We start from the raw sequence: 12,816 nt of genomic DNA, 5'->3' as shown, positions 1-12,816 counted from the left end.
GAAGGCTCGAGACCCGAAACGTCAGCTTTCCTGCTCCTCTGATGCTGCTTGGCCTGCTGTGTTCATCCAGCTCTACACCTTGTTATCTGGATAATGCTGTTTCTGAATGTATACACTTCTGGATCGCAAACTGAGTACCACCCACACTTATCCTGCCTGACACCTCAAATCCACCTCCTTCCTTGCCAACACAGTGCCTATAATTCATCCCTTTAATCAAGGCAAGTCTATCCAGTGTTACTTCAAAAATTTTTGAGGAGGAGAAAAATAAAGACAGAATTGTCAGAAAGCAGTAAAGAGATTATTGTAAAGCTAGCTGATTTTATTTTTTGCTGTGGTTCTAATAGTGGCATGCTACAAAGTGACAACGGTGACAGATTGTGACGTGCAGAAAGGTGAACTAGTTTGATACTCTTAGCCCGCAGAGGACTGAGCAGTCTTGGATCATAAAGTTTTTCAGTGGAAAAATGGGAATACCTGATCTGAAAGACACATGTGCAATTAAGTCTTGATGCACTCGGAAGTACCCTGACGAGTTATAGTTGTGAAAGAGGTCTCACTATCACCACTTTTTTGGTAAGCTATACGTGGGTAATAAAGAAAGGAGGACTAATGCCTATCATCTGAGAATTAAAAATGATCGTGTTGAATTTTAAACACTGGCAAGGAGGGGTATCTGAAGCCTTTTTGGCTGGATAATGTCACCGACAATGCACGGAGTCATTTTTGTCATCTGTTAGATATGTGAAGTACTTGAGTGATCATTACCATTAGTTAGTCAACTCCCTCAAGCTGACTAAATTATGCTTTGTTGCATTGAATGGGGTGTACCGTGTTTTCTAGTTCCTTCAAACTTGTGCTGAATGTTGTGTGAAACTACCTGTTCAACTACATGAATCATGTAAATACCACTAAGAGCATGCCAACTCCAAAGATTGTTTGTTTGTTTTTTTTTGTCACAATTGTATTGTTCTGGCACCCAATGGATCCTTGCAGATGAGTTGTTACCTGGTATTATGAAAGTATACCGTAATCTCATTCCTCCATGGCTGATCTGCTGATCCTGAAAAACACTTCTTGCAGTTGACAATGCTTTGGCCTCCAATATTGCAGTAAAGATATTTAAAGTCACAGTTCAAGTGGATTCACAATTTTGTTCCTTTGAACAGATTATTTCTTTTTCATGAAAGAGCTTCCCTGCACCACTCACCCAAATCTCTTCCACTCTGTTTCTCCTTCTCCCCAACCTCCACCTCATCCCCGTCCCACTACTCCATCCTCCAGCCTTCCTAAATTACAGGTCTTTACTTCAAATTTGGGTTTAATATGGCTGTCAATTTTTGCTGGTAATTAACTAAAATACCCCCTATTGAATAATGGGGCATTTTAATTACCCTTCAGGTACTGAAGCAGTCCATGTCCAAATGCAGCAATAACTGGACAATATCCAGACTTTGGCTGACAAGTAGCAAGTAATATTTGTGCCGCACAAATGTCAGGTAATGACCACCTTCAATAAGAAACCCTGTCCCTTGACATTCAATGGTATTACAATCACTGAATACCCTACTAACCCTCAACAGTCTGAGGGTTACCATTGACCAGAAACTGAATTAGATTAGCCATTACAAATATGGTAGCTTCAAGAGCAGGTCAGAGGCTAGGAATCCTGCAGTGAACAACTTGCATTCTGACTCCCCAAAGCCTGTCTGCTATCCTCAAGGTTCGATTGAGGAGTATGATGGAATATTCCCTATTTGCTTGGATGATTGCAGCTCAAAATTCTCAAGAAGCTCGACCGTCCAGAGCCAATCCATTACAAAGCAGCCAGCTTGATTGGCACCGCATCCACAAACATCCACCATTTGACGCTCAGTCATAGTAAAGCTACAAGGCTCCTCCAACAGCACCTTCCAAACTCTCAATCACTTTGATCGATAAGGACGAGCAGCAGATAAATAGGAACACTGTCTAGAAGTTCCCCTCCAAGCCACTCATCCTGACTTGGAAATATTTTGTTAAACCTACAGTGTCACTGAGTCACAATCCTGGAGTTCCTTTCCTAAGGGCATTGTGAGTCTACCTACAGTACATGGCCTGCAGTGGTTCAAGAAGGTAGCTTGGCACCATCTTTTCAAGGTCAACTAAGGATGTGCAATAAATGTTGAGTGAATAACCAAAAAAAAATGACAATGAAAAGTGTTATCTTTATCGTTACCATGACGTTTTAAAAGAAATCTGTTCATTCCTAGGCTTTTTGTGAAGAATTGGAATCAATGATTCAGGAACAACTCAAAAAAGGAAAAAATCCTACTAGTCTACTTGCATTACAACAGATTGCAGATTTCATGACAACAAATGTACCTAGTATGTACCCTGCTGCACCACAGGGTGGAATGGCTGCATTAAACATGAGTAAGTATAATCATTCTGTAAATGTGGAGACCAAAACTCACCAATGTATTGTACAACTGTAGCAAAACTTTCCTGTTTTTTTATATTCTGTTCTTCTTGCAATAAACAACAATCCATTTGCCTTCCTAGTCGCTTGATGTATGTGCATACTAACTTTGTGATTCATGCCCAAAGAGCATTTAGTTTTCTATTAAACCACTGAGACGGAGTTACTTCTAACTAATTAGTTGAGTTCTCCATTTTACTGTGGAGTTTTAAATCACAGATCTGATCTTCCCAAGTACTGCCTCTGTATTATCTGCCAACAATCAGATTTGCTGACACAGACAAAGATTTAATGAAATCTTAATGAAACATCCCAAACTTGTACAGTTATCCACCCATATCATTGTTCTTCCTGAAAAGTAGTGTTAAATAACTAGGTTTGTGGGTTTGAAAGCTTTATTTAGAGAAAACACTCCAGATAAGTGTAATGTCTTACTAGGAGCATTTGGTTAATCTTTTCATTAGTCAAATACTTCCTACTGGTTTTGTTCACTACCCAGCCCCATCCATAGTAAGTCAAGTGAAGACTGAATCTTGTAGACTTATACCTGGGACAGTAAAGTGAGAAACTCACCAGGATATCATCATCTGCTATTTTAGGTCACAGAGGTCTGGCTTTGTGTTATGAGAAGGTGAATCAGTTGGGAAAACTGACATTACCTTTTCATTACAAGTTTTGTTAAATGTGCTGCTGGGTACAATGTTCAAAGGCAAGTTCTTTTACATACGGATTAGGTGTGGAAGTAGACCATTTGGCCTATCAGGCCTACTTTGCAGTTTGGTTGAAGAAAAAAAGAACTGCAGATGTTGGAAATCTGAAACAAAAACAGAAGTTGCTGGAGAAGCCAAGCAGGTATGAGCGCATTTGTGGAGAGAAAGCAGAATTAACGTTTCGGGTCCAGTGACCCTCCTTCAGAACTGCTTTCTTTCCACAGATGTTGCCAGACCAGCTAAGTTTCCCCAGCAGCTTCGGTTTTTGCTGCAATTTGAGTTGGTGCATCTGATTGTGGCCTCTGCTTTCCTATCTATCCCATATACTTTTTTTTTATAATTATGTCAATCAAATATCCATTCAACTCAGCCTTAAAAATATTCGGTAACCTTCTTCCACAGATCTCTGGGAAGCGAATTCCACAGTTGCATAGGTCTCGGAAAAGATTTCACCTTTATTGCCATCTTAAATGGAAGAACAGTTCATTTTTAATCTTTGTCTTCTAGTTCTAGTCTCTCCCAGAAAAGAAAATATCATTTCAGCATCACCTGCCATTCTTCTAAACTTCAAAGTCCCAATCTGTCTAGCCCTTTCTCATAGATATCCCCTTCATCTTTAGGAATAAGTTGAGTGAACCTCCCTGCACTTCTGACGTTGTCTCCTAAAATGTGGAGACCAAAACTCACCAATGTATTGTACAACTGTAGCAAAACTTTCCTGTTTTTATATTCTGTTCTCCTTGCAATAAACAACATTCCATTTGCCTTCCTGGTCACTTGATGTACATGCATACTAACTTTGATTCATGCCCAAAGAGCACTTAAATCTCTCTACTGAAGAGCTACACTGTCTCTCTCCATTTAAATAATATTCTGGTGTTCTATTTTTTCTGCCAAAGTGATCAAGTTCATATTTTCCTATATTATGCTCTATCAGCTAAATTGTTGCTCACAGTTATCTCTTCATGGACTCCTTGTGTCCGCATCACAACTTGCTGTTCTGCCTATCTTTGTCTCATTAGCAAATTTAACAACTACGCATTCAGTCCCATCCTTCAATTCATTGATGTGAATTGTAAAAAGTTGAAGCTGTAGTTCTGATTTCTTTGACACTTGTTACATATTGCTAACTGAAAAATGATCCATTTAATCCCAATTGTTTCCCGTTAGATTAGTAATCCTCCATTTATGCTGATATGGTGCGCTCTTATTGAGTTTAATAACATTTGAGTGCCACCTTCTCAAATGCCTTTTGGAAATCCAAGTTCATCATATCTATAGGTTTCCCCTTATCCATGTTGCTTGTTACTTCATCAGGAACCTCTGACAGATTAGTCAAACATAATTTCCAGGGAACTGTACTTCCATACTGTTGCATATTTGTGAAGTGAATACACATTGTGAAGGGTGCTGCAGAGCTTTAAAAAGACAAACATAAAAGAAGTGAAGATACGCTAAGTCAACATAGTGATTTAGGTACATAAACTTGTTTTAAAGGTTATAGAAGGCAGGAAAGATTGAAGAAATTAAAGATATTCCACACTTTGACACCTATGAAAAATTGAGACCCTGGGTGAGCCTTGATTTCAACACATTGAGGAAGTTGGCAAGCTTTCAAAATTAAGAATAAGGAAAGGAAACTTGGGAGCACTGGCATAAATATTGATAAAGTAGAGAAGGATAAAAAGGGAAGATCCATGAATGGAGGTTAAAGGCTAGGAGTGAAAGTTGAACAACCTTGTGTCCAAAAGTCTCCCTGCAAAGAGAGGAACATTCAAATCTTAAATTTGAGTTCCACACCTCTTAGAGACTTACTCTATATAAAGAGGTTTTATTTAGTCCTATTTCATCCATACTTCTGAAATTTTTAAATTTGTTTGTTTTTACGTGGTAAAATTTGATTCATTATAAATAATTTCCGTCTCTTTTTTAGAAGGTGTTTGGGTGATTCAAGGCTTGTTAGAAAAATTCAAGTGTTTAGTCGAGTAGAAAATGTAGCAGCATGGAAATAAAATAAGGTGCTGGAGAAACTCAGCAGGTCTGGCAGCATTTGCGGAGAGAGAACCAAAGTTAATGTTTTGAGTCCCACAAGACACTTCTTCTTTGGACAGTTTCATGTGGCATGATTGTATGTAATTTTTAAAATCAAAGATTGGCAATAATTTTCATTGAATACAATGGAGTGTGGGAGAACACTAGTGATAGCAATTAAACCTGTGGCTTTATCTTTCACACTGCCATTGTTTTGCAGTGTATTGGTTGATTTGATCTAATAAGAGTTTGACTATTTGTTGATTCAAAAGCATTCACTTATAACATTTAACAGAGGCAAGCTCAATTTCCAGGTTACACAAACACATACCAAAAAGGCTAACTTGGGTTGATGACTTGCTACTCTTTACTTTTCTGCTGTTGTTTCTTCAGAGGTCCAACAGGACGATGCTCACAGAATTAAAAAGTATGAGCTGTCAGTGCTGTTAATTATCCTCTAACTTGGTGTGGGTAATGACTACATATAGAAGAGGAAAGAATTAATTTTTTGTTACATCCTTCACATCTTCCACTCATCCCAAATTATTTTGTCACCAGTAAATTACATAGTTGCTGCTGTTAGTGGGCATATAACAACCGATTTATATGTTAAAGATTCCACAGATTGAGATAAATAACAAATTAATCCATTTTGGTTGTGTTGGCTAGGACTCGGAAAACTCCTAGACATCTACTGGAGAAGTGTTATGGATCTGTTATACTTGAGCAGGCAGATGAAGCTTTGTTTTAATATCTTATTCAAATAACAATGTCTCAAAGATTACTGTATTAAAGTATTAGTCCTGATATTTGTTTGTATCTTGTAGTTTTGCTTGAACCTACAATTCTGACTCCCAAATGCTGAAAAGGTTTACTTTGAGATTTTTTTTAAAGCTCATCTAAAATGTACAAATGGCAATAAATATGCCATTAAAGAGCACCTAGGATGAGACCGTCACTGGCAAGATCCGTATTTGTTGCCCTTCCCCAGTTGCCACTTTTTTGAATAGCTGCTGTATTGAAAGTAGATGCTGAAAGCTGTTAAATGAGGCAATCCGGAACTTTGATCCAATAACAATGATGAAATATTGTCATATTTCATGTCAGATGATGTGTGACATGGAGAGATACTTGGACGTGGTGATATTCCTTTGTTCCTGCTGCTAGTTGCTTCTGATCTGGTAGACTAGTGGTGAATCAGTTCTAGAAACGTAGGATTTAGGAGAAAGAGTAGACCCTTCAGACTTATGAGCCTGCTCCACCATTCACTTAAGGTCATGACTGATATAGTTGTCTCAACTCACTTTTCTGTCTGCTTTCACAACTCTTGTTTCTCAAATCTATCTATTTTCTAGTACTCTTCAAAAGTCTTTATTCATAAAATAATTCTTCATTTGTGGCAGGTTCCAATTAAAATAGGTATGTATTTCCTCTTTGCTGAATAAATTGCTTTAATAAATGCTACTGTTTACGCATTGTTGTACTGCCAATTATGCGCATATGCTTTTTTTAGGTCTTGGAATGGTTACCCCTGTGAATGATCTCCGCGGATCAGAATCTGTTGCGTATGAAAAAGGGGAGAAATTACTACGTTGTAAGCTAGCAGCCTTCCACAGACTGGCAGACCTCTTTGGATGGTCACAACTTATCTACAACCACATAACAGTAAATTGAGCTCCACACATTCTTCTCCTTTTCAATATATATAATCCTAATTTTACTGACTGCATGAAAATGTACCTTTTACAGAAAACATTTTACTTTCTTCCTTCTGTTCAGCAGAACAACTCAGTTTGTTGAACTTAAGGAGATGGTGAAAAAACTTTATTTGCAGAAATGTGAATAAGAAATGTCTCATCACAGTTCTGTAGTTAGACTTCTAAAGTCTCTTCAATAAAATTCAATAGCCATTTTGTTTTCCTGTTTAGATGTTTGATGTATCTGTCAGTTCTGTAACTCTGCAATGTACCTCAGCACAATTGAATTAACAGATGTATGGTACTTTATTTTTGGAGGAAGTTTCCTTTGCTGCTATGTTATATGCAATCATTGTTTGTTTGTGTCTGATTATCTATGAAACCACTCGACCATCTTGTTCAATAACTTTGGTGTACAAGGCTGGAGCCCGAATAACTGAGTGTGGTGGTGGGGATGCTGAAGCAAATTACAGAACAGCAGGGGTAAAACTGTGAAAGGCATTAAACATAAGAATAAATAAAACTTAAAAAGTCCTACTGGGAGCTGAAGTAGGTCAGTGAGAAAAAGACTGATTTGGCAAGCTAGGTCTGATGCAACATAAGATAAAAGAAGATTCTTAGATGAACTAAAGTTAACAGAAGAATGGCTGGTCATTCAGGAGGATACTGGTAGGCACTGATGAGAATTTTAATAGATGTCTTGGAGTACCATTGGAAATGGCTGTAGTGTCCTTTCACCAACTAGTGCCCCAGTTAAAGCTGCTCGAGTTTCCTGCAGCTTCATACCTGCTGCAACCTAGTGCACCTTGTTTATAATCTTCTTTCATATCTTGGTCTTTAAAGTTACCGAGAAGATAAATGATTGGATAAGTAATTTAACAGTAATCAGGGTCATTTAGATCCATGTAAATCAATGAAAAAATACCATTGCTATGAATAAAAAAAGTTTTGACTCAATAAATTTCCATAACCTAAAAGTATTACACGTTGGATAAAACACAATATCCTAAACACACAAAATGGCAGATCCGACTTTGTTTAAAAAAAGTATAGAAGACAAAAATAGTTTTAGTAAACAGCACTCTTTAAATTTGCTCATGATGGAAAGAAAATCTATAAATTTCCAGTTGATTCCCAACCAGCCAACACCACATATCTCTTAAATGTTAATGTTTCTCCAGGTTATATGGGTTTTGTATTATCTGAATTACTCAAACGTGATAAAAATCATTTAAATAGCTTTTACACCAAAACTTTAGCTTAGGGCAGGAGTTCCTTCTTATAATGTCGGGTTAGCTACAAACTATGCTGTTGTATGGATTTCCCTTTTCAAAAGCATTATGTATTTGCTATAAAATGGTCATGTAATAATAACTGAAGGCAAGTTATTGTTTCCTCTAGGCCAGAGTCAGTTCTGAACAGGAACATTTCCTCATTGTACCTTTTGGCCTCCTTTACAGTGAGGTCACTGCATCTAGTTTGGTGAGTGAGGAGGACTAAGTATCAATTTTAAATGTTATTTATTTGATCATCTTAGTGTTGCATTCAATTTTGCTTCAGATATTACATTACTTCTGTCAACCTGCTTTATAACCCGTGGAACATTACCACACAGCAAGGCTATCATTTTTCTAATATATGCCTACTAACAACTTTATTTTTCTATAAAGCTGCCTTTCCAGAAGTTTTCCAAGGTGCATGACTGGCATCATTTGAGTGAAGTGATAAACTTGACCGTAAGATTAGGAGCAAAAATAGGCCATTTGGCCATCTGGCCATCAGAGTCTGCATTTGATAATCTTCATACTCTGCTATTGTGCCTTTCCTCCAAAACACTGATTATCTTTCAATCAAAAGTCTGTCTCAGCCTTGAATATGTGTAAGACCCAAGTTCTTGCTGCAGTTACACGGGGCCTTAGTGAGACCATGCGTTGAGTATCGTGTGCAGTTCTGGTCTCCTAGTCTGAGGAGGGATATTCTTGCTATTGAAGGAGTACAGCGAAGGTTCGCCAGACTGATTCCCGGGATAGCAGGACTGACCAATAAGGAAAGACTAGATTGCCTAGGCATGTAAATTCCAGTTAGTACAAGAATGAAGGGGGTAATCTTATATAAACATACAAAATCCTGATGGGACTGGATAGGCTGGACGGGGAGGCAATGGCCTAGTGCTATTATCGCTGGATTGTTAATCCAGAGACCCAGATAATGTTCTGGGGACCCGGGTTCAAATCCTGCCACGACACAGGGTGGAATTTGAATTCAACAAATATCTGGGATTCAGAATCTACTAATGACTATGAACCAATTGTTGATTGTCAGAAAAACCCATCTGGTTGACTAATGCCCTTCAGGGAAGAAAACTGCCATCCTTGCGTGGTCTGGCCTACATGTGACTCCAGACCCACAGCAATGTGGTTGACTCTGAACTGCCCTCTGGGCAATTAGGGATGGGCAATAAATGCTGGCTGGTTAGCAACTTCTCCTTCCCATGAATGAATAAAGGAAAAAAAAAACTGATACAGGATGAATATTCCTGATGTTGGGGATGTCCAGAACTAGGGATTAGAGCCTAAGAAGAATGGGTAAAGCACTCAGGATTGAGATGAGGAAGGATTTCTTCACTGAGTTGTGAACCTGGGGAATTCTCTCCCTCAGGCAGCTGTTGGGGCCAGTTCATTAAATATATTCGAGAGATCTGGACGTGGCCCTTGCGGCTAAAGGGATCAAGGGGTATGGAGAAAAGCAGGAATAGGATACTGAAACTGCATGATCAGCTACGATCATATAGAATGATGGTGCAGGCTCGAATTATTTTCAGTTTCTGTGGAGTCGCATGTAGGCCAGACCGGGTAAGAATTCCCTAAAAGGACGTTAGTGAATCAGGTGGGTTTTTCCTGACAATCAGCAATGGATTCATGGTTATCATTAGACTCTTCATTCCAGATTTACACTGAATTCAAATTCCACCGTGTGCCATTGTGGGATTTGAACCCAGTTACCCAGACCATTACCTGGGTCTCTAGATTAGCAGTCCAGCGATTAATACCACTAGGCTGTCACCTCCCCTATACATGTACCATTTATTCCTCAAGTATATTTTCTGCTAAACTTCTTTCCCAGAGAACTAGCTCCAGCAAGGCCAGTCACCCTTTATTTACCCATGCAAAGTACATGACACTGATCCATCTAGCTCAGAGCTGACTCCTGGAGTGGATAAAACCCTTGACAGGCCTGCTTATATCTGTAAGCCAGGACACCCTGGATTGGACCAGGTTAACAGCCCCAAATCAGGAAATGTGTATTCTGTGGGGGTTCGCCTGGATGACCTCCTTCTAATCACTACATCCCTCCTCCTCTAAGTCTGGGGCTGTAAGCCCATTCTTTTTCCTGTAGCTTCACCTGGGTGTTTTCACACCAGGTACCGTTCCTCCAACTGCCCCGGATACTGGCAATGTACACCGAACTATAGCCTGCCTCTTGTGCCCAGGGTGTCTCTGAAGAAATTCCTCTCCAGGCGGTAATGGCATTGAGGCTGCAACATCTGCGGTGTTCATCTCGTCCTTGGCCGTCTCTTCAGTGATAGGTGGAGGGGGAGAGCCTTCTGGGTCTGACAGCCTTGCCAGATGAACTGAGGGGCCGGGTATGTTTTGCTTCTGCTCGGTTTGCAGTTGCAGGTTTTAGATGGTCCACGTGCTTGTTCAGGACCACCTCGCCTACCTGAACTTTGTTTGTAGTGTGACCTATTCTTGCGTCGACCATGCCTCTTTTCCATGCAGGGCCGTTCCCATGGTTTCGATACCAAACTTCATCCCAGTAAGGTAAACTGCCTGTCCCTTGTAGAGGAGTCTAGTGACTGGTATCGGTGTTTCTGATGCTGCACTCTCACCCCAGGTCTGGGAAGATTAGGTTCAACCTGGTGATGGAGTCTTCTCCCCATTAGCATCTCTGGAATTGGTTCTGTAGTTGTGTGAGGTGTGGTTCTACAATCACGTTGGAACTGGGTTGAGTGAAGTTATGGGCTGACTCTTTAAGCCTGCCTTCAAAATTTGGGCTGCTCTTTCTGCCACCCTTTGAATAATGGATGGTATGGTGCTGTCCTTACATACTGACTGCCACTTGACTTTAGGAAATAGTTGAAATCCCTGCTGGTAAATGATGACAGCTTCAGGAGCCATGTATTGCAAAAGATGCTTGCAGCTTTTCTGTCATTGTCCCTGTGATTGACGAATGAATTCTGTGCACGTCTAACCACTTTGAATAGGCATCCATAATGACTAAGAACATAGAGCTTATGAAAGGACCGGCATAGACAACATGTAACCGATTCCAGGGCTTAGCTAGCCATTCCCACAAATGTGGTGAGCTGCTGGCTGTAATTTTTGTCCTTGTTGGCATTCTGGGCACTGCTCCACGAACGCAGCTATAGTGGCATCCAGTCCTGGCCACCAGATACAACTTTGCCAGGTCCAGAAAGGTTTCAGTTCTGGTTGTGATGTCCCTTTTGTTTCCCCCATTACTACTAGCTGGCGCCAGGACAGGATTTTTTGTGTCTACAATCTGATTATTGTCAGCGGTGACCGGAAGGGTGTCCAGAAAAAATTAAAACCAGAACAGATTCTTCTTGAGGCAGCACTACCGGTGATGTATCTGCTAGTGGGAGGTGGCTCAAGGCATCCGCATTTGTCACTTGGTCTCCAGTACAGTGGTCCAACTTGTAATTATATGCACTCCAAATAAGAGCCCACTCTGAATTCAGCCTGAAACTATGGGCAGCACGGCTCTGACTTCTGACCACGAACAGGGGTTTGTGGTCTGTTACTATTACAAATTTATGTCCAAATAGGTATTGCTGGAACTTTCTGACATCAAAGATGACTGCCAAACTTTGCTTCTCTGGGCCTATTTTCATTCAGCATCAGCTGAAGTCTGGGAAGCATATGCTATCAGATGTTCCTGGTGAGGTAACACTACCACCCCTCTACCATATGAGGAGACATTGCATGTCAGCACCACATCTCACTTGGGATTGCAGTGTTCCAACGCCTTAGATGACCGTAGCTGTTTGATCACTTCCCTAAAGGCTATTTCTCGGCTATAAGACCCATTTCCAAGGTTGACCTTTATTCAATAGCAGGTGTGAGTGTGTTAGGATGGAGGCCAGATTACATATGAATTTTCAGTAATAATTCACCAACTCCAGGAAAGACTAAGCTCTGGTACAGACGTGGAGGCTAGGGCACCTTTTGATCTCCCTCCCTTTATCGTCCGACAGTTGTAACCCATCCTTGTTGACTCTGTAGCCCAAATAAGTCATGTGCCTGGGAAATAAAAAACAGATTCTTTCCGCATACTGGTCCCAATCTTTGGCAGGATCAAAGGAGTCAAGCTTCCTTAAACAATGGCATGATGCCGGAATACTTACCCCAAGACAAAGATGACTGTTGTGAGTAAATCTCTTCAAGGGTGTTTTCTCTCATTACTACTGAGAAAGCTCCTCAAAGGCTGGTATCCCTTCATCAATCAACCCTCTATTTACATGTGCATAGTACATAACACTGATCGAGCTGGCTCCTAGAGTGAACAGAACCCCTGACACTCCTTTTTATACCTATAAGCCAGAACTCATTTTGTATAAGGTCCACCTGGCTGACCTCATTCCAATCACTGCACCTAGTCTACTCCAGCTACCTCTGCCTTCTTTCCTTTGTCATTATCCTTATTTGATATCATAATGCCTTTCAGGGAGGGAAATCTGCCTTCTTCACCTGGTCTGGCATAAGTGTAACTGCAGAGCTTCAGCAATGTGCTTGACTCTCAAGTATTGTCTGAAATGGCCTAGCAAGCCACTCAGCGGTCAACCATTATAAAGTGTCAACAACAAAATAAAACTGAACAACCCACGCACCACCACCAC

The 12,816-nt window shown here is 40.3% G+C and overlaps 1 protein-coding gene across 1 annotated transcript in view; it reads left to right on the top strand.

Moving 5' to 3' along the window:
* The window catches only part of LOC109917035 (adducin 1 (alpha)), a 99,457-nt gene that overhangs the window by 51,396 nt on the left and 35,245 nt on the right, over nucleotides 1-12,816 (top strand). Inside the window, exons 3-5 of the mRNA XM_048594118.1 lie at nucleotides 2,253-2,415; nucleotides 6,716-6,867; nucleotides 8,301-8,381. Coding sequence (XP_048450075.1) covers nucleotides 2,253-2,415; nucleotides 6,716-6,867; nucleotides 8,301-8,381 — 396 coding nt within the window. The remainder of the gene's footprint in view (nucleotides 1-2,252; nucleotides 2,416-6,715; nucleotides 6,868-8,300; nucleotides 8,382-12,816) is intronic.

Source organism: Rhincodon typus, chromosome 3, assembly GCF_021869965.1.
Source record: "Rhincodon typus isolate 14 chromosome 3, sRhiTyp1.1, whole genome shotgun sequence".
NCBI classification, from domain to species: Eukaryota; Metazoa; Chordata; class Chondrichthyes; order Orectolobiformes; family Rhincodontidae; genus Rhincodon; species Rhincodon typus.
The sequence above is the reverse complement of the archived record's forward strand: the minus strand, read 5'-3'. Positions and strand labels throughout refer to the sequence as shown.